Here is a 23,014-nt window from a genome sequence, read left to right on the forward strand (position 1 = left end):
AAAACATTATTTTATCATAAAAATGTCATTTTTACATATACAACTTACCTGGTAGTTACTGAATATAGCTGATTGCCACCTTTAGGAGGTGGGTCAGTGACAGCTAACTACTGCTTAACAGAATTGAATAAGAAGACTGAAATAGTTCCTTACCTGCTAAGGTAGCCAATTTAGCCATTACTGCCTCTGTAATCCGCTAACCTTAGAGCAACAGCGGGGTGTATGGACCTGGTCGCTGGTTGCTTACAGGAGTGCAAGTCGACTAGGGCGTGACCTGTATGCGACACGACATCCATAATGCCCCTTCTCTGGGTGCAGTACCACAACGAATAAATAACGAGGGATCACCTAACCCCAGACAATTAAAAACTAACCTTAAAACACACTTCATCTTCACCCTAATTTAACTGAGGAGAACTCTAATAGCCCCGTTCTCTTAGGCAACTGTAAAAACCAAACCACCACAATAATAAAAGTAAAGAAGGAATGACTTCCCACGTTCCCTCCCCCAACACTGTGCCAGTCACTACAAAGGGACCTAAGGTACTGCAATTTTCAAAAGTCGTTTGCACGTCGCTGAGGTAAAATGACGCAAACACTGACTTACACCTCCAGTATGTAGCCTGGAGTATCGCCTCTAGAGACAGGTTCTTTTTATATGCTAAAGAAGTCGCCACTGCTCTCACTTCATGCGCCTTTACTCTCGCCATGATTGTTTCTCTCTCTTGCAGATGCGTGTGCGCCTCTGTAATTAAGTCCCTTAGAAAGAACGACATAGCATTCTTGGAAAGGGGCCTTGACGGATTCTTAACCGAGCACCAGAGATTACAAGATGGGCCTCGGACTGTCTTGGTGCGTTTCAAATAATATTTAAGCGCCCTCACTGGACAGAGGAGTCTCTCCTGTTCCTCTCCCACTAAATCCGTAAGGCTTTGAATATTAAATGAGCGCGGCCATGGCCAAGAAGGATCCTCATTCTTAGCTACAAAGTTTAAAATGAAGGAACATACTGCTTTACCTTCTGCAAAGCCAATTCTTTTGTGTAGTGCTTGCAGTTCGCTGACTCTTTTAGCTGTAGCAAGCGCAACCAGAAAAATAGTTTTCCTTGTAAGGTCCCGAAGTGAACTAGACCCCAGAGGTTCAAACTTGGAAGACATCAGCCATTTTAAGAACATCCAAATTCCATGAGATTAGTTTTGGAGACTGAGCCTTGGATGTATTAAAAGATTTAAGCAAATCCATCAAATCCTGGTTGCTTGAAACCTCAATGCCCCTATGGCGAAACACTGAGGCAAGCATAGAACGATATCCCTTAATTGTCGAAAGAGAAAGACGGCACACTTAATGCAAATGAAGGAGAAAATCCGCGATCTGACTTAGAGTGGTTTCAGAAGAAGACACTCCAGATCGTTTGCACCAGTCTCTAAAATTAGACCACTTGGACTGATAAACTTTGGATGACGAGGATCTCCTTGCTGCTGCAATAGACTTTGCAACTCCCCTCGAAAATCCTCTCTCTCGGAGGAGACGTTGGATAGTCTGAATCCAGACAGCCGTAGAGTGGATAGGTTTTTGATGAATCTCCTGTATTGCGGTTGTCTGAGTAGATCTACTCATTCAAGTAGTCTTCTCGGGAAATCTATTAGATGTAGGAGTTCCGGGAACCATTCCCTCGCTGGCCAGAATGGAGCCACCAGTGTCATTCTTGTGTTCCGATGGTTCACGAACTTTAGGACTGCTCTTATTAACTTGAACGGTGGGAAAGCGTATAGGTCCAGGTCCGACCAATTGAACATCATCACATCCACCGAAAGAGCTTGGCTGTCCGATACCAGAGAGCAGTAAAGAGGAAGTCGGAAGTTCTTGTTGGTGGAATAAATCCGCCATCGGTTGGCCACAAAGAGACCACAGTAGACGGTATACATGGTCATGTAACATCCATTCGGTCGCTAAAACTTGATTCCCCCTGCTGAGTTGGTCTGCTCTCACATTTAGCTTTCCTTGGATGAACTTTGTGAGGAGAGTTACGTTGATCATTTCCACCCACAGCAGTAGTTCTTTCATCGCTTCCCAAAATGAAAAGGAGTGAGTCCCCCCACTTTTTTATATATGACAGGGCCGTGGTGTTGTCTGAGTTCACTAGGACCACTTTGTTCCGGACGACTGACTCGAACTTCATCAAACCTAAATGAATTGCTTTTAGTTCCTTTACGTTGATATGCAATTCCCTCTCTTCTGGAGACCACAGGCCCGAAACCTCCCTGTCCTGTAGCGTCGCTCCCCATCCCCGATCTGATGCATCGGCAAACAGTTCGAGGTTCGGGCTCACTGGATGGAGGGATTTCCCTTGCAACAGTCTTTCCTTCGAGTTCCACCTTCAGTTCCAACTTGATTCCTTCCAGAATGGGAAAAACGAAAGAATCTGGCACCTTCTTTCGTTCCCAGTGCTCTCTCAAATAGAATTGGAGAGGTCTCATGTGTAATCTTCCCTGAAAGACGAACTGCTCCAACGAGGCCAGTGTCCCTAACAGGCTCATCCAGTCGTTGGCTGAGCATTACGACTTCCTCATGACGTCTCATATTTTCTTGAGGCCCGCACTGACCCGCTGATCGGACGGAAAAGCCCAAAAAACTACTGAATCCATCTGTACTCCCAAATAAGTCCTGACTTGGGACGGGATCAATTGCGATTTCGGGTGGTTCACGATCAGACCTAATTCCTTTGCTAACTGAAGCGTGACTTGAAGATCCTCCGCACACTTCTCCTTCGACTGCGAACGAAGAAGCCAGTCGTCAAGGTATAGAGAAATCCTGATTCCTCTCAAATGAAGCCATTTGGCCACAGGTGTGAGAGCTCTTGTAAACACCTGCGGTGCAGTCGAGAGACCGAAGCACATCACCCTGAACTGGAACACTCTTCCGTTGAACACAAAATGCAGATACTTCCTTGAAGCTGGATGTATGGAGATTAGGAAATATGCATCCTGCAAGTCTATGGAGACCATCCAATCCTCTTGTTGAAGAGCGGCTAACACCGATTGGGTGGTCTCCTTAGAGAACTTCGTCTTGCGTATGAATTTGTTCAGGGCACTTACGTCTAGCACTGGTCTCCAACCCCCCGATGACTTGGGGACTAGAAAGAGGCGGTTGTAAAAGCCTGGGGAAGGTGGAAGAGAGACCGTCTCTATGGCTTTCTTTTCTAAAAGGGATACTATCTCCTCCTCGAGGATAGAGCATTTTCCTGAATTTTGCGAGTAGAAAGGAAACGGGATCGAGAGCATCGACAGGGGAGGGAACTCTTCGAACGGGATCCTGTATCCCTCTTCGATGACAGAAACTGTCCACGGTTCTGCCCCCTTCTCCTCCCAGACTTGCCAAAACTCTTGCAGTCTGGCTCCTACTGGCTTGCAGAGGTACACAATCTCACTTTTTGGTTGTTGAAGGTCTGATTGCTTTGGGTACGAATCTCGTCCTTCCTCGAGTCTTGGAGAAAGGGTGTGAGGAAGATCTGCTCTGAAAGGGCTTCTCGGGTTCCGGATTCGTTGCAGGACGAGAAACCGTCGTTTGTACTGTCCTTGGCTTCTTGGTTGATTGCACCAGAAGGTCTTGAGTCGCTTTCTGTGCTAGCGACTCCGCAATCTCCGCTACTAAGGGTTGCGGGAACAGAAAACGCTTATCTAAAGGAGCGAACAGTAACGCTGACTTCTGAGAACGTGATACTCCTCTCGCAGTGGAGGAGCACCACAACTGTCGCTTCTTCAGCACTCCAATCGCAAATACCGAAGCCAGTTCCGATGCACTGTCCCTGATGGCTATATCAATACAGGACATCACTCCCGCAAATTCCGACATTTGTTGCTCTGACAGGCCAAAGCTCTTGACCTTCCTCCCGAGAGCACCAATGGACCAATCAAGGAAGCTGATCACTTCCAGTACCCTGAAAACATTCTTGGAGAGATGATCCATTTCAGACGACGTAAAAAAGATCTTGGCGGAATTAAGGGCGGATCTCCGAGCTGCGTCGACTAGACTGGAAAAGTCCCCTTGGGAGGAGGCAGCAACTCCCAGAGAGAAGGCTTCCCCAGTTTTGTACCAAACCTTACTCTTGGAAGAGAGTTTGGAGGGAGGAAAACAAAAAATTGTCTTCCCTTGATCCCTTTTAACACTAAGCCAATCACCCACCTTCTTTGGTGCTTTTTTGGCTGAAGTCGAAAGCACCAGCTTCATGAAAGTCGAGGAACTCATCCTGGTGTCCCTTGCATACTGCGATTCTGGAGAAGGAGGGGTGGCAGGAGCAAAATCTTCCGAGAAGTTGTCGGCAAAAAATTTCAGTAGGAGTTTGTAATTAGACTGTACGGACTCCTTCTCTGCTTCCGGAAAGTCTTCTTCGCAGAAATTCTCCTTAGAAGGGACTGGGGAAAAGTCGACAGAACAATGTCCTCCCCGTTCTTCCTCCTCTGACAAAAAATCCACTCTGCTATCCACTGCTCCAGCAAGGGGAGCGTGAACTGGATCCGCAATCGGCAACGAAGAAATTTGCGGTTGCATCTGCTGAGTACCCGGCTGCACTGCAGGTGGCAGGGTCGGCGGCAGGGTCGGCGGCAGGGGGTAGGCGGTAGGGTGGGTGGGGCGGGTGGACGTGGGAGAGCGTGAGCTGTCACACACGAGCGTACGCCAACTGGAGTGAGCGCGAGCAGAGTGTCTGGCGCCAAAGCGAGTGGAGCTTCAGTACGTGTCAACGCTTGCGATTGACCTAGCAGCCCTAAGATGTCGTCTAACTTAGACTGCATATCTTGAAGGAAAACAGGAGGGGCAGACGCAAAAGCGGCGGCATCCGACTTGGCAGCAACAGGAGCGGCAGGTACACACGCGGGAGCGTCAACTGGCGCCACCTTAAAGATTCTCGACGAGAAGCGGCAGGAGAAGACGCATCGGGAGAATCCGAGCGTGAATCATAATGCTTGGCAGTCGAAGACAAAGCGAGTCTAGAAGCTCTCTTACGCTTTGCCTTGAGCATGGGAGACTTGCGCTTGGAAAATTCTTCCTGCAAAGGCGAAAACCTCTCTGTAGATTCCCAAAAACTACACGAAGGACCTTCCTGTCGCCTGATAGAAGGTTTCTTTTAGGGTACTTGTCCTGGAGAAAGCTTGCGTGTACTCTTCAACGGGCGAGACTTGTCCGGAAAACGCCATCCCCTGCGCGGAGAGTCCTCCGAACTAGATACTGAGGAAAGACACTTCCCTGAGTTGCCTTTTCGGTGGCGCTCAGCAGCAGTTTGGGAAATAGCAACAAAACTGCTTGAGGGGGCAACTGCTCGGGAGCAAGTCCCACTCGCCTCCCTTGGACTGTCAGCATGCCTCCTCCCAGGGGCTGGGGAGTCTAGCAGAGGCTTAGGTCTAGGAGAACGAGAGGGCCGAACAGTCACCTCTTTCACAACACTCACACTAGGCACTGCACTCAATGCCTTCTCCGACAATGACTTAACTAGTTGTGTCGCTCATCTTCTCCATGGTAGCGAGAATTACACTAAATTTAGAGTCCACTTGGACTTTAAGATCGGCAACAGTGTCGGATTCGGGAATTACAGAGTCTGGGTTGGGGGAATTGTTAGAATTCGGAATGTTAGTGACAGATTCTTCCTAACTAAGTAACTCCTAAGACACCAAAGAAGAAGTCCTAGCTGACGCTCTCCTAATTCTGTCTCTTTCCAGTTTCCTAACATACTTGTTAAATGCCTTCCACTCCTTCTCAGTTAGTTCCTTGCATTCATCACAGGTTAAGGTTGCCCTGCAAGATTGACCCCTACAAGACACACAAATGGTATGAGGATCCACACTGGCCTTACACAACCTTGTTTTGCAGCCCTTGCTGCAAAACCTATAATGAACTAAACTAGAATCCGACATATTCCTAGCAAAAATGCCTAACTAGCTGTATAACAACACCGTTAAACCGCAAAATCATATAGAGTATACTTCACCAAAATCCTGACGATGATCATATGATCGACAATGAAATTCAACCGAAACGGAGCAGGCGTTACCGGCTCCACAGCAGAAAAAATCTGAGCTTAGCTGGAATAGTTCCTAGTACCCCGGTAGGGGGGGGGAAGGTATCACCTGACCTATCTACTAGTGCTACTGCGAGTTTTGAAATTCTGCTGTGACGTCAGAGACTATAGCTATATGTAACTACCAGGTGAGTTGTATACATAAAATTATTAATTATCTAGTGACAGTATCTTTTCCAAATGAAAAGGAATAAATTTTATATTTCCCAATGACTCACAGCAAATACACAAACGAGGCATAAGAGTAACAAAACACAGATTATTCATAACTGTGCATACACCAGAAATAAATACTAAAAATCATACACCACTTGAAACTAGCAAGCTAAATCACTGCTCACAACCCAATGAAAAGTTTTCTTATCTGGTTTTTTCATCACACCAAACACCAGCCATGATAGCAACAACAGAGGCAGATAATCCATATTCTTTGCCAAAACACAGAAGCAAGAAAGAAACTCAAATAAACTGCCTATAAGCAATAAAGCATTAAACCAAATAATTAAACTTGAACCATGATTAGCTTGAATACAATACAAGTTTGTTATCATAACGCAGCAAATTATATAACTCCAAACACAAAACTTTGTAAGGCAAAAAGCAAGGCATGAAATGGAAGGCACCTATTATGCTTCATACAGAGGGTAGCAACAAAACATGAGGTGTTTGCCATTACAGTAAAACAATTAGTTTCAATCAAAACTACCAAGAGTCTTTAGGAAGAAGCCTGCATATCCAAGACAAGAGGCCTACGCACACACCAAATATAGCATTTTTTAGTTTAAAGTTGCAGGATTTTTCTTCAAAACCATAAAAAGCACCTTGAATTCAATATGACATCTATTATCATTCAGTGAAAACACTCTTTCAGCAGCAATATTCTCTTTGACAATGCAGTGAAGGGTGATGATGACTCCAAGTTACAATGAAATCTTAAAAACACAAAAAATAAATGTTTGAAATTAAATGCTAATGAAAAATAAGAGAAAATAAAACATTTTCCATTTTGCTAATTAAAATTACCTGCAGAGGACAACAGTACAGTTTGCTTTGCTTATACAATTATCATGTGTGAAACACCTACTGCTACAAACTTTGCCTATTACAAACATGATTATGCTATTATTTGGAAAAATACCTGCCACTTACAATTCAGCTTTGCATATGTTTAATCTCAACCACCAGAGGAATTGTCAAATCATCTGTAAACATACAGAGTCACCTAATAACTGTCACAGTTGTCCCTGTTACATTACTTTCTGTATAAAGCCTAAAGAAGCATACCTCCACTGAAGTATTCTGGATATACAAAGTAAATGTTAAAAGTCTCCAGGAACAGTTACTATATTCAGGTGATATTCAAATGGCTCTATTCTGGGGGAGATAGATTTGTAATTCACTGGCCATAAGTGATCTGTCAAGTAATTTTAATAAGATCTACCAGCAGAAATTTGTACATATTAATTAATTATTATGTACTTTAAATAATTCACTACAACTATATGAAGGATCTATGATCTGGAAGTGGCCTACTAAGATACCTACTTATTGTTTGAGTGGCTTTTTTTTCCCCTATGGAAGGGAAAATATTGCCTCCAGACTATAAAAGCAAGCATGATCATGGAGGGGTTACTGTATGAACCACTTTTGCCCATCAAGTACCCATTATTGTCCCTGCTTTTGCTGTATCCTCACAACTTCACCACCTATTTATTTAGAGGCTGATGCTTGTAGTGTACAAGAGGATGATGGTTAACTCGGTTAAAATCTTATCCTTTAAATAAATGAACCATTCATTGACAACACAATATGCTGAAGGAGAATTATAAGAACACTCCCTTGACCTGTCTGCTTATTGCTAAATACTCCAAGTGCAAAGTATACTATAGTTTATATTCACTACATTTTCCACAATAAAATTATTTCAGAAGCATAAAATTTTTATACACTTTCAAGTTATAAATGGTAAAACACATTCGAATACATACCACACTTCTAAAAACAGTCACTATGTTATACTACATCCTATAACCTTGATATATATTAGGTCTACAAGTTTAGGTAACTTAAGTAAATGTAATTTTAACTTTACATTAATGCTGAAGTAGTTTTAAAATGTAAAGAATAAGTGTCTTCTTTTTCAATACTCATACACAGAGTAAGTACAGAAGCCTATCTTAATTCCATGCAGGATATCTTTACCCTGTAATCACTGGGGGATGAGAGACTGCTAACCTAATTTCTAAAATTAGATCTACCCAGCACATCCAATATTTCAAAGTATCATACTAATCTATTCATTTTAATATACATAAAACCAGTTTAACTCATCTTATTTTTGACTGTTCAGTGTTCTTCTCATTAGGAAAGAAGCCTGATACCTACAGACTTATTAAGCTACCGAAATGATGGTGACAACAAGCATGATCGTACAAACCATGCACTACTCCTTGACAACTCATTGTAAGATGCATTATAAAAACTGACTGGGGTAAATGTACTCCAAGAAAAACAAACAGTGTTATGGGCCATATTTCAAACACATACACACTGGTCACATGCATTAACCACAGCAATATCGAAGACAAACTATTTTTTATAAGTTTGAACTTAACTTCCAATTTGATAATAATCTTTGCTCTATAAATTAAGTATTTTAAAGTGCCACAACTGCCACATGGTGCTAAAATACTTGTCTTACTAAATTCTAGTCACCTTAAGCAACAAAAACAAATCTAATTTGCTTTCCACAGAAATGGCAATTTTCTCCAATTTATTGATAATCCAGTTGTAAATGAGAGTACCAACTAGACATTTTAAATGAGTGACCTTAAAAAGTGAAGAGTTAGCTCCTCCAACCAGGTTCAGTAGCTCCTTTTCTGCATCTCAGAGACAATGTGCAAGTTGCGAAGGATTCATCGATATTATGAAGCTTGGATGCTTGCTTGGGGATGATGTCAAATGTCTCCATACAGCTATTCAGAGTTGCATCAAATTGAAATTCTGAGCTGTCAGGAAAATGTCTTATCTATTATGAGCACTGAGGTAATTTTGTGCACAAAAATGGCCTCTACTAGTATAACATAAAGAATTATGTTACATATGTGATTTACTGATTAATTAAGATGACAAAAATGTGTAGTCAACAAAGAGTAATATCAAGACAAAACGGAAAGCTACACTTAGAAACTTTAACTTGAATTGATATGCCCAAAAAAATGGATAAGATGCTGTCATGAATAAAAGAAAGCCTCACTAAAAAGGGGACAGAGAGAGTACATATATGATAGTTACACCAAACAGGTGGGTCACAATTCCCAGTGAGGTAATGAATTCCTCTTTCTCAAGGTAGTTCACCTTCACTTCATAACCATTTCTGGAACCTTATCAGCAGTGGAACCTTACCGGTAACTTTCCTTCAACTGGACGTCTACAATACCTCCTTAGCTCTAGATAAAGCTGTGTAAAATATTAAATTAAGTGTTTTCAGGTACATAATAAAAGTTGAATTTGAGAGAAAACTCTCATTATAATAATTAAACAATTAATGAAAATGACAAAAAATAACAACTATACCCTGAAGGGAACAAATACTGCTGTGGCCAAGCTAGTAGACCATGCAAAGATGCTTCAAACCAGGTCCATAGAGATGAATACACAATAAGAGAGGTTAGTAAAAAATGCTAAAAGTACAAAAGTTGTCAAGCAGTCAGACTTAGTAACAGGAATGGAAAAAAAAAATGGATGAAAGGAAAAAAGAGAAACCTTAATGTCTTTAAGAGTTGCAGATCAGTGAAAGAGAATCCTCCAGTCATAATGAGCTTGTCCGGTATTGGAGACGGGCATGACAGGCTGGGCCAGGGACCAGTGACCGTCCGGCCACTCCACAGCCATGCTTGTGGAGCAATACGGAATCTGTGGCCGCAAGAAGACAAGGTTTATCCACTCACCCATGGTTTCCCAACCACAACAGCTCACACAACAATGATTGAAGAGACAGAGGTGATGATAATGCAGTACAGAAAAATAATAATAATTTGGAAGAAAGAATGAAAAATAATAATTTAAATTTGATGTGCATTACTCAAATTTGACTGTGAATTTAGAAAAAATATACATAGCACAATAAATGCCTCACAAGCTCTGATTTCATTCAAAAGTTATATTTTCACTTTGGCAGAAGCTGATGTTAAATTGTTACATAGAAAATCTAGTGTGAACATAGTTTACATTTACAATGCCAGCAAAAACTTAAAAAAATATATCAGCTGTATACAGTGTAACCTTCATATATATATATATATATATATATATATATATATATATAGATATATATATATATATATATATATATATATATATATATCTATATATATATATATATATATATATATATATATATATATATATATATATATATATATATATATAATATATATATATATATATATTATGTTGAAATAAACAGTTTATACTATACGTACTATTGTTCTCTAGTCTGTGCAAATCTTTTTCTCCTGTCCTTATAATTCTGTCTCATAATTGTTATTTGCTTTCCTGTATCATATTTTATACATATTTTATATCTTAGCACAGCAACATGTACAACAACTAAATGTTCATGAAGTAAATGTGTTTCCCATACTTTAACTTGCTGTTATAACCATTATTACAAAAAGGTAAGAAATAAAGTATAACCTGACTATACACTTAAGAAATAAAAAAAATAAAATTAAGAAGTAAATAATGCATCAAATAAATGGAATTTTGGTAGTAGATGAAACAAAGTATGCAAGAACTAATTAAATATTCTCTTAGCCTGTGAGCATAAATGAACATATTTTGATTTTGTAAATCAGCAAAGTACATATATATGAATAGAAACCTTTATAGGTATCTAAAAAGCTAAAAATACTCAATAAGGTCACAACAACAGTTACACAACATACCACCAACAGGAATTGATTCAAAAGGCCTCTTGCACAGAAACGAAGATACCCATTCTAACATAAAAAGGATAACTGTAGACAGGGTCCTTCAGAAAAATGACTGAGAATGGAGGTAAAGTAAGACTGGAAAATGGAAGTAGCTATGGGCTAAAGGGATATTGCAAACACACTTTGATAATCCTAGTGCACCATGCAGGGATTCCTCACTTTTTGTGAACCTGCAGTGCTCTAAACTGCTGTTTACTCTTCCCCAGTCTTTAATTAGGTTGGCTTCCAATGCTTATTACTGATGACTTATTCTTTTGCCTGCAGCCAATTATCATGTATATGTTATAGGCGTAGTAAGGTAACATATGCGATCACAGATATTCTAATTTCTTGAGAACAGCATGTTTCAAGTAGAACACTTGATAAATTTGCCCTGTCCCTACAGTATAGTAATACCAAAGCTGTGAAACAATCTGCTTACATTACAGAATACCTGCAACTGCAAAGACACTGCAAAGAATACCCAAAGAAACTGCAAAGACACTGCACTGGATTATTATTATCATATCATCCTTCATAGGGCTGCCCTGAAGGGTAGTATATTCATAATGAATGTAAAGCACCAGATTTTTTCTGAAATAATACAACTCCTGAATATTTAAAAGACTGAATGAACTGAAAATGTTGACGATTAATGACAAAATTTCTCTGACGAATTTGTTTTTAAGACTTGAAATTCATTATGTGATAACTGGACACTCTCTAAAAAATGAATCAAAAGTGTTTTTCTGAATTATTTGAATTTCAAGAAGAAACACTTCTCATCATCTTCAAAATGAGACATCTTTCATGTTCTACACTACCTGGAAAAGGTATTAAGCAAACGGCTTGCTGAGTCACGAGACTCCTACAAAATCTCATTCCACCTACTATATTGCACCATCAGTTTTAAAAGTAGTACATATCATGTGTACAAAATATAAACTATACTCTTAGATTTCAAAATTCTGATTTCCATAGGCAATACACCAAATTAACAGAGTAATTGCATGCAAAAAAGCCCTGATGATGTAAATTCCTATGAAACTTGGTCACATATGAGGTGAAAGGTCACTGGTTGTATTTTCATTATTGTATACATAAGTGCATTAACTTCAGAAACATGTGTTACAAATACCAAGCAGAAAATAAATAACACTCAAAATAGCATATCTTTATTGAAGTGTCATCTAAAGGCATAAAATAACTTATTAAACATCTCTCTCTCTCCCTCTCTTTCTTCGTTTGTAAACAATCCAAGATATCTTACTTCTCACAGAGTTTTGTAGATGGATATATACATACCAACAAATGTTTATGTAAAGACATGATAAATACAAAATGATATACCTTAAGGACATAGTCACCTAGGAACAAAGATATACCCTCTGAAGCTCTTTTGTAAGTTGATAACTCTCTAGCCAAAAGCATGTCCAACCAGATTGATATACCAACTAGTATCTGAAATTCAATCCTGTTCTTTCCAATTATCTGACTGCACTCCCCCAGATTTTTTGCCTAGTGAGTACACCTCTAGTACATAGTTTTAAGGTGCCTTTGGCGCTCAGGAAAAGTTGAATCTAACAAACATCTAGAGCTGACTCTTGTAGTTCCAAACTACAATTCTTTATCTTACACATATATCGCTCAACTGATGGAAGGATCTCTAACAAGTCCGACTGGTGATGGTAAAATCACATAACTCCTTAAAAATGTGTTCTCAGTGATAAATACACTGTTTACAGGCTGGGACATTTAGCAAAATGCATAGCAATGTTACTCAACTCCAATCTCTTTTGATGCCTCTACATCAAACCATCTATTAAGAATTCTAAGATACTGACTGACCTGTGAATCTTCAAGAGAATACGGAGAGATTGCATACAGAATTTTTAACTAAAGTATAACTGTATGACTGTTCAATATCCATGCGTTTTGATTTTTCAAGAAAAGTGGACATTAAGAAAATATCTACCAAACAAAATAGTATTGGAGTCACCGTGCTGAAAAAAATACCTGTTTATATTTACGGACTCAAAAATTCTGTTTGGTCTCACTGGAAAAAATGGTGGATGATCGTTTATGTACGTCTCAATGATCACATAGCTTATATTAATGAAGTCTATCAATCTCTGTTCTTTACCTATGTTTCAACTACTCTTTTGCTGCAGGTATTTCAATTCCAGTCTCAAGATACATCGAGATGCCACTGCAGAAATTTTTTACCATGTCTAAGGTCAATCTTTCCATTGTAACAAGAGTATAATATGATTCTTCTTTTTCACAGGGTATATTTTCTCAGAAACTTTTCTCAGTACTAAGTCAAACTGACATGAAATCTTTCCTATCCTTTCTAACAATTTTTCTTGAACTCTCTAACAATTCAAAGTTTTCAAAATAAAATAATTACTCATCCTAACATCTACTGCAAAAATGATGCAAGATATACCAAGTGACCTTTGGCCTCAATCCACAGACTAATTATAGATGAAGATAATCCCAGGTCTGGATGATTTTTTCATACATTAAACATCCAAAATAAGATCATAATCAATAACACAACCTAACCAAGGTGCCAAAAAGGCCATATGCTAAGCCAGTTTCCTGAAAGCTGAGGAATACTACACAAAAATAAATTTCAGGATAAACACATCCAATGCAAACTCAAAACTATGTAAAGTTTCAAAAATTCATGTAATACCAAAATCATAAAACCAATATCAATAGAAGATTAATTAAGCTTGCTTATTTATAAAAAAGATATGATAAGGAACATTTAAAACATATTCTGATTACAAGACAAATATCCTTCACATGATAAGGAACATTTCAAACATATTCTGATTACATGACAAATATCCTTCATGATAAGCAGTTACATTTAATGTTAGTGTAATACTGAGAAGCACAAAATGAAATACATCCCTCTAGGCTTCAAGATAAAGGTAAGGTTATGAAAGCCAGTAACTCAAAAACAAAAGTCTCTAAACCAGTATAGTAGTTCCAAACTAATTAACAAAAGAACAGCCCTTTGACAGGCTATTTACTACCCATTTATAATTGACTAGACACATGAGCTGATTAATCTTTTGCTATGACAGAATTCTTAAAGCAAAACTCTCCAATCAAACTCCATTATTCCTGAGTAGGTAACAGGGAAAACAGCAGGCGGACTTAGCACCCAGTTGCCTTTAGAAGTCTCGTTCATCATGGCCGTGCAGCCGTATGGAACCTGTTGGTCAAATTCTTGACTATGGCAAGTAAATGACTGTAACCATCATTTCACTTTTCCTTTCGTGTTCCAAAGTCATTGATTATTTCAAAATAAAATATCTTATTGTCATTCTGTCACTCATAATTACAGGGACTAAATGAGGTAGAAAACAAATTGTCTTCTTTAAAGTAATCCATTATCCCAAAGGAAATTTATATAAATGCAAATTCGCTTCACGGCATTCAAAAATAACAGCAACTCCTATAGCGCCAGAATGCAACTCTCACTTAAATAAGAAACAGTATTACATAATGCCAAGAAATGCACACACATCACATACCTTCTTTATTATATTGGTCATTTCATGTGCAGACCTTGGTGCACCTCCAACCAACTGCCTCGTGCAAGTGTCCAGGGTTGCTGCATGACCAACGAGCAAAATAGTGCCACCTGATGTTCAATTTAAAAGAATGACTTAATTACTAAAATGACAAATTTTCTAAGACAATTTGTATTTTTCATAGCTACAAACCTGAGGTCTTAACAACAGGATAATTTCTAGTGCCTAGCTGGATCCGGTAAAAAAGTAGATGAAAGCAAGGAATCTTGTGGTATCTGGCAACGCATGTGTAGATCGGGTGAAGAGTGGTCAAACGCCGAACATCTACGCCAGTCTTTCCCAACTCAGTTTGACTTTACAAAAAGAGGGACGGCTAGAGGCGGGCAGTATAAAAACCTCAGGTTTGCTCCAGGTTTGTAGCTATGAAAAATACAAATTGTCTTAGAAAATTTGTCATTTGTTCATACGCGAACAAACCCTCGGTCTTAACAAAAGGATAGACTCATACTTGGAGGGAGATAGACATCCTAGACCAGATGGGGGCCTACCTGCCAGTCGAGCTCTCAAAATAAATAGTTCTTGGAGAGGGACTGAAGCCCGTTGAGAAGCTAGATACACTAAAATCTAACCACTCAGAACCTGAGTGACATACAATGATATATGGGATAACCATTGTATAGGGAACCAAAGAAAAACTGTGACTGTCCAAAAAACAAACCAGGGCACTAGGGTTTGTAGTACTCCCGACTCCTCCTTGCCCAGGAGCGGAGCCTATGCTACTAAATAGTGGGTAAGATATTGAATACTGCACGACCACACTACCAGTATGACTACCTCACTCACCTGTATAAGACCAGTTCAGCAAATGATGTGTCAATTCCTTAAACCGCCCGAAGGAAAAAGGAAAGGTACAAGAGAAAGAAGGAGGCCAGCCAACTCACTCATTCTCTCATCCACACAATCATCTAAGGTAAGATACAAAGGTGCCCCATTAAGGGCAACTATGAGTTACACAACCTGTTGGGCAGCCACCACAGGACCCAAGGAAAATGTGTCCATAGATCTGTGGGCAACATCCTTAAGATAGAAAGAGGTGAACGTGGACTGGCGTAACCAAGTACCAGCGCTCAGCACTCTATGTACAGCCAAGTTCTTTTTGAAAGCCAGAGAGGGACCAATACCCCTAACGTCATGTGCTCTAGCCTGCACAGACATGGCGATGGAATCATCAAGAGTCAAGTATGCCTGTCTGATGACTTCCCGTATCCAAAAAGAGATAGTATTCTTAGACACCTCTTTCTTCGTACGGCCTGTACTGACAAAAAGCCTGCGGCCGCCTGGTCTAAGGTGCTGAGTCCTTTAAAATAGTAACGCAGGGCCCGGACAGGGCACAACAAAAGCTCTTGAGCATCACCACTCACAAAGTCAGTCAGTGAGGGAATGGAGAACGAAGCGAACCTGTCATCATGCACCGAGGGATTTTGGGTCTTGGCCACAAACTCTGGAACAAATTCAAAGGGTACTGACTTCCAACCCCTGGTGTGCTTCACCTCATAACTCAGACCGTGGAGCTCTCCTACCCTTTTGGAAGATGCCAAAGCCAAAAGGAAAACTGTCTTAAGCATCAGGTTCCTATCAGATGAGCGGCGCAAGGGCTCATATGGGCTCTTAGTCAAGCTCTTAAGCACCAAGGAAACATCCCACGTTAGGGGCTTGAGCTCTCCAGGAGAAGACGACTGCTCAAACCCCTTAACTAGCAGGGAAAGTTCCCAGGAAGAGGAGACGTCGATACCCTTCAGGTGTAACACCAAACTCAAGAGCCGCCCTGTAGCCTCTAATAGCTGATACCAAAAAACGTTTCTCGTCTCTGAGGAAGGTTAAAAAGTCTGCTATTCGCTGAATAGAGGTCACGAGTGGAGAAAAACCCCGTTTACGACACCAATCACAGTAGATCGCCCATTTGCCTTGGTAAACTGCGGAAATTGACTTCCTAAGACTGCTGGACATGTGCCCAGCTGACTTCTGAGAAAAGCCTCTCTCTCGGAGGAGATAGTTGATAGCCTCCAACTGTGAAGAGACAGGGATTCTACTGACTGGGGGAACCTTTCTGCATGGGGCTGACACAGGAGATGCCGCCAAGGTGGAATCTCCCTCGGAATCTTCGACAACAACGATAGCAGGTCTGGAAACCATTCTGCCTGAGGCCACAGAGGGCCCACCAGAGTCATTCTGAGACCCTGTGAACCCAACAGCCTGTTCAGAACCTAACGGATCAAACAAAACGGAGGGAAGGCATACACCTCCAGGTTGTCCCAGGGATGTTGGAATGCGTCTTCTGCCAATGACAAGGGATCTGGGACCACTGAACAGAACACTTCCAGCTTCCTGTTGTAACGTGTGGCAAAAAGGTTCAGCATGGGTCTCCCCCAAATCTGGAAAAGCCTGTCCGCCACCACTTGATGAAGGGACCACTCTGTGCCTAAGATCTGATCCCGGCGACTGAGTTTGTCTGCGACCACGTTCTGTTTCCCTGGGATAAACCTGGCTGAAAGCTCTACCGAATTGCTGATTGCCCACTGGTGAAGCTCGACGATCAAGGCATGAAGCTGCTGAGAAACTAGGCCTCCCTGTTTGTTCACATAGGCTACCACCATGGTGTTGTCTGACATGAGAACGACAGAGTGACCCTCTACCATCCTCCGAAACTCCTTCAGACCCAGGAAAGCCGCCTTCAACTCCAAGACGTTGATATGCTGCTGCTTGTCCTCTAAACCCCAAACACCTGAAGCGATGAGGCCGCCTAATTGCGTGCCCCAACCTGCGAGGGAGGCGTCCGAGAACAGAAGGAAGTCCGGAGGGAGAGAACGCAGAGGGACGCCCTTTAATAGACTCTGGTTGTCCAGCCACCAACAAAGGTCTTCTCTCACTTTCAAAGACAGTGGGACCATAAACAGGGGAGAGTACCCCGCCGGAGACCAGAATTCCCCCAGTCTCCATTGCAGAGACCGAAGATGAAGACGCCCATGAGGGACCAGCTTCTCCAGGGAAGATAGCACTCCCAAAAGAACCTGCCACTGATGAGCTGACTGATGCGACTTTGAGAGGAAGTTGCGCGCCACAGCCTGCAACTTCTCCAATCTCTGATCCAACGGGAAAACTCTCGCCACTGTCGTATCGATGACCATGCCCAGGTAGAGAATCCTTTGAGTGGGTACGAGGTTTGACTTTTCCTGGTTGACTAATATGCCCAGGTCCAGACAGAACCGAAGAAGACGATCTCTGTCTTGCAGCAGCTTTTCCCTGGAAACTGCCAAGACCAACCAATCGTCGAGCTACCTCAGCAAACGGATCCCCTGAGCATGGGCCCAACTTGACACGAGAGAGAAGACCCTTGTGAACACTTGAGGGGCTGTGGTCAACCCGAAGCACAAGGCTTTGAACTCGAAGATCTTGTCCGCCAGAGAAAAGCGAAGGAACTTCCTGGACGTGGGATGAACAGGGATTTGGAAGTATGCGTCCTTCAAGTCTATCAACAGCATGAAGTCACCTTCCCTCATGGCTGCCAACACCGAGCGCGGGGTCTCCATCTTGAACAGTGTCTTCCTGATGAAGCGATTCAAGGTGGATAAGTCGATCACAGGCCTCCATCCTCCCGATGCCTTGGGCACAAAGAAGACGTGACTGTAAAACCCCGGGGACGGACGCACTACTTCCGCTATCGCATCCTTGTCCAGCATTTTCTGCACCTCCTCCTGAAGAGCCAAGAACTTCAGAGAATCTGGGGGATATGTCTTCCTGAGCTGCGGCTCGTCCGACAGAGGAGGAGAGAAGTCGAATGGCAACAGGTATCCCACCCGAAGGACATCTACCACCCACTTCTCCGCCCCATAACACTGCCACTTGGCCCAATGGCCAGCCAGGCACCCCCACGCCCGTGGCGCAGGAGAGGAAGAGGCGCCCAACCTACCGACGGCCCCCTTGACCTCTGCTCCTAGGGCCTCTTCTTGGTTTAAAGGAACGAGAGCGAAAGGAGCGTTGATCCTGAGACTTGGGCTGTGACGAACGGGAAGGCCCTGCCAAACTCGAGGTCCTCGATGGCCTACCAGGGGACGATCTCCTCGATTGCTACTGGACTGGGGGAGGAGGGGGGGTTGGGGGGGGGGCCAAACGTCTCCGAGGGCGGGGCTCTGATTTAGTCACGGCCTGGTGCACCAGACGGTCCTTGGTGTCAGCCCGACGTCGGTCTATCGCATTGTCGAGTTCGGTACGTGGAAACAAAAATTGCGATTCTAACAGGTCACCGTTCCTCAAGGCCAGCAAAGACTCCGTGTCGAGCGACTTCTCCATCCTAGACAAAGCCGCATCCCTCCTAACCAGACGAAGATTAGCCCATAAATTGGCACTGAGGTGAGCCAAATAAGAAAACGCATTGCCCTCGGATTGTAAAAGACTGGCAAGCAAGGCGGCACTCACCAACCCATCAGGGGACCTGTCAGAAGCTATCTTGGCAATCACCACAGACCAGAGGTCCAGCCAAGAAACCGTCTGCAACATGGAGGCCGCCGTAGATTCCAAGGCTAAGGCGTCTTGCGGAGATAAGGATGGAGCCACTGACCTCACCTGTTCCAAAGTCAATCCTGGCTTCAGGCGAATGATGTCTGGGTTAAGGTGGTGTGACAACAAAAATGCAGAGCTTGTAGCATAGTACCTCCTATGTCTTGTGAGAGGTGGGGGTAGGAGTTTGGTAGAGCCTCTAGAGCGAAGTGAACCGTCCCGGTCAGAAACAGAGGCGTTAACCTTCTGCAAGACCGACTGAATGTGCCCTGACAACAGCAGTTGGAGAGATGATTTGGCTTCCAAGCAAGAAGGAGTGTAAGACGACCGATCCTGAGTCTTACTTTTCAAATTGTTGAACCCACGAATGAGATCAACAACCTCCAAAAAGGAAGACAGAAACTCCTGTGTGTCCCCTTCTTCCTGCTCTGGCACCGTCGACCGACGACGAGAAGGATGTGTAGGGTTCTATAACGCGTTTTCTTCACCAAAATTCACAGAAGGGTTAGTAGGCAAACAGTCTGAAATCTCTACTAGCCTATCTGGCCTGGGTCCAAGCGTCAGCCTCTGAGACGGACCCACTGAAACATTAGGCATATCGCTTACCTCAACAGGTGACTCCAGATGACCATGAACAGATCCGGGCGTGGCGGCCGTACGTACTTGAGATGGGGGGGAAACTCGAGCACTCGAGATTGACGGAGAATCCCTTATAGTGGAAGACTTGGAAGCAAGCAAACACTCCGGCTGCACCACCTCCGTGCTCACTACCATCGACCTCTTGACAGGTACCTTCAGGTCTTTATGGCGACGAATAGGCCTAGGAGAAGAAGGAGCACTACCATCACGTGCACGGACGGGGGAGGTTGCTACACGCTCGCGATGTGCAAGGACGGGGTGGGGGGGTGGGTGGTTGCACGTACGAGGTTCAGCGGCGAAGCAACCCCTGCAGAACACACATCACTAACACTGCCCGAAACCACAGCACTCTTGGGAACATGTCCGTGCTGTTCCTCCCTCGGTGGCGAAGGAAGGGCAAGGTCCTTAGCCTTCCAATGCCTAATATGCCCACGAGGCATAGAGGGGGAAGAGGGAGAGGGAGACAGCACCAGCTTCTTATGCGCACTCTTCTCGGAAGGCGGGGACGAAGCAACGCGTTTCCTACCAGTCCTCCCAACCGATAAGGCAGCCAACTTCACATCTAGAACACAGTCCAGCCTTTGAAGCACCACCTGGCATATGAGCTTGGACTGATGTGCCAGAGAAGGCTCTGAAGACAAGGAAGGGAGATGTTTCGAACTGGGCGGAAGAGATGACGTCACGGCTAAGAGAGGCAGCTCGGAGGCGACTGGAGGATACGTCATCGATGAGAGTGACGTCACAAGCGGTGGTGACGTCACGACCTTCCCTCTGAGCGAGGGGGAAAGATACGCCACTGGCGGAGGAATACACAAAGATGGGTCCCGTGACGACAACAACGGGGCTGACACCGCAGCATCACTCCGAGACAAGGCGGTGGCAGACACCGGTGGAGCAATACAAGATGGCCGACTGCTCCCACCCGTGGAGACGAGGCCTGGAGGGGGGGGATGGCCTGGCTGGACTGGGGAGGGGGGTGCGAGCCTCCTCAAAATGTGATAGCAAGTCCCCCAAAAATGGGGTACCCCCTAGCCCAAGCGTCTTCCAAATCGCCGCCATTTTGGACGCCTCCGACTCTGGAAGAGAAGAGAATGATGAAAAAACCTCACCCTTCTCAAGAACCAAAAAAAACTCCTGAAGAAGAGGGGGCTACATTAAAAATAATACCCTGGCGACCTCCCGATACTTCCATCGACGAATCAATGGAAGAAAAGGAAGGAGAAGCAGGGGCAACGCTACTATGGGGGTTGACTACTGCGGAAGACGAAACATCAGGAATAGGAGTAAAGCCATCCCAAGAAGGAAGAGTGGACACTCTTCGACGTTCCCTCTAACCATAAAACTTTCTCCACTGCTCCAAAGGCCATACCTGGCATTCTGTACAAGGATTCATAATCGTACAAAAATTGGAACGACACCTACTGCAAGTGATGAGAGGGTCCATCGCTGACGAAGCCAAGAAATGAGAACACGGGAATCCAGGGATTCTGAGGCACCAACACTGACGTCGAGAAGGAGCAAAAGAAGCCATAATATTAGGTAAAAACACACACAAACACACTAAAGGAACAACACGGGCAAAAACCGGGAAATAGGCCAAGAGAGGAAAAAAACCGACTCTCATCCCAAGGCGGTAAAGAAAGACTGGCGTAGATGTTCAGCGTTTGACCACTCTTCACCCAATCTATGCATGCGTTGCCAGATACCACAAGATTCCTTGCTTTCATCTACTTTTTTACCGGATCCAGCTAGGCGCTAGAAATTATCCTATTGTTAAGACCGAGGGTTTGTTCGCGTATGAACAAATATTACCTGATGTAAATATCAGAGGATCTTTCTAAAGGCATTCCAATACTTTATCTCTTACTATACTTAAAGATAAAAGATTACTCATCTTCCAATACTTCATGTCTGTTTCAGAATCTCAAAATGTTTAATTTCACCTACAAAAAAAATTTATAATTTCACCTTGGGCCTGTGTTGTATTTATGATACTCTGTGTGACGTAGGCATTACGACCATAGTACTGCTCGCAACTTTCATGTGGTTCTTTGACTTCCTCTTTACGAATAAGTGGGTCGTAGTTTTTATTGATGTTGAAACCTGCTTCTATAAGTTCATCTAGGGTCATCCACACTGGCATTCCATCATGATACCAGGCAAGCCACTCGAATAAACCAGGTTCAATGTTGATTGGCATGTGCTCTGCAATTCCTAAACCTGTAGAAAATTGAAAAGATAAAACAAATGCCAGTCAAAAGCAATTTCAGTCTATGAACATAAGGTACCTACAATGTAATAAGCAATATTCTTAGGTATACATACACTATACTATAGCATCAAAGTAACAGAAAAAAAAAATATTAAATAGTGCACCCTAGCTTCACGGGATTAACCATAAAAGGCGTTAAACGAGTGGATTCATGGAACTTAGGTTAAAATGTCAAGCACGGGAGCAACTTCAGCCATTTAGAGCTAACAAGCAAGCCCTGGAAACTTGTAAACATACAATGGTAATATTATTATTCAAAATACTTAAAATTAATTGTTGCTGTAAGTTTCCTACAATAAAGCAGAGTTTACCTTTCAGAATATTGGTACAGGTTTGAACACAGCGTAAAGATGGTGAGCAGAAGACGTGATGGACCTCTGTTTTACTTCCTTTCATTGCTTGCCCAACAAGGGTTGCCTGAAGGAGACCTATATTGGTGAGGGGACAGTCTTTGTAAAAGCTATGTGGGGCACCTTTTCTGTGCGGAAGGGTTTCCGGCATGTTGAGATCTCGTCGCTGATAGTTCCCTGGGGGCAATATAAAGGACAATCAATAATTGCAAAGTTCCAAATTAGGTGTGAGATTGATCCTATTCTGGGGTTATAAATAAAATTGTTATAAGTGACCTAGAAAGTTTGCAGAATTTAAATTAGCTACGTATTATTATTATTCAGAATATAAACCCCTAAGCATATGGAACAAGCCTACAGGGACCACTGACTTTAAGTGCAAGCCTTCAAAGAATATGATGTTCACTCAAAAGAAGTTACAGAAAATAAAATGAAATACAAAAAGAAGAGATCTATTACAGTTGACCCCTGGTATTCGCAGGGGACAGGGATTACAACCACCTGCGAATACCGAATACCAGCGATATATACATTGGTAATTCCTTCTAAAAATGCTAATATGTAACTGCCTGTTTTAATATAGTGCGAACACTAAATAA

General features: G+C 42.7%; 1 protein-coding gene across 1 annotated transcript in view; it reads right to left on the reverse strand.

Moving 5' to 3' along the window:
* The window catches only part of LOC135206852 (ecdysteroid-phosphate phosphatase-like), a gene marked incomplete at its 5' end in the record, with an annotated part of 30,316 nt that extends 7,702 nt beyond the window's left edge, over positions 1-22,614 (reverse strand). Inside the window, 3 exons of the mRNA XM_064238336.1 lie at positions 14,601-14,710; positions 21,762-22,013; positions 22,377-22,614. Of these exons, the coding sequence (XP_064094406.1) occupies positions 14,601-14,710; positions 21,762-22,013; positions 22,377-22,614 (600 nt within the window). The remainder of the gene's footprint in view (positions 1-14,600; positions 14,711-21,761; positions 22,014-22,376) is intronic.
* Positions 22,615-23,014: the final 400 nt, after the last annotated feature.

The sequence above is a fragment of the Macrobrachium nipponense genome, chromosome 31 (genome assembly GCF_015104395.2).
Source record: "Macrobrachium nipponense isolate FS-2020 chromosome 31, ASM1510439v2, whole genome shotgun sequence".
In the NCBI taxonomy this organism is placed as follows: domain Eukaryota; kingdom Metazoa; phylum Arthropoda; class Malacostraca; order Decapoda; family Palaemonidae; genus Macrobrachium; species Macrobrachium nipponense.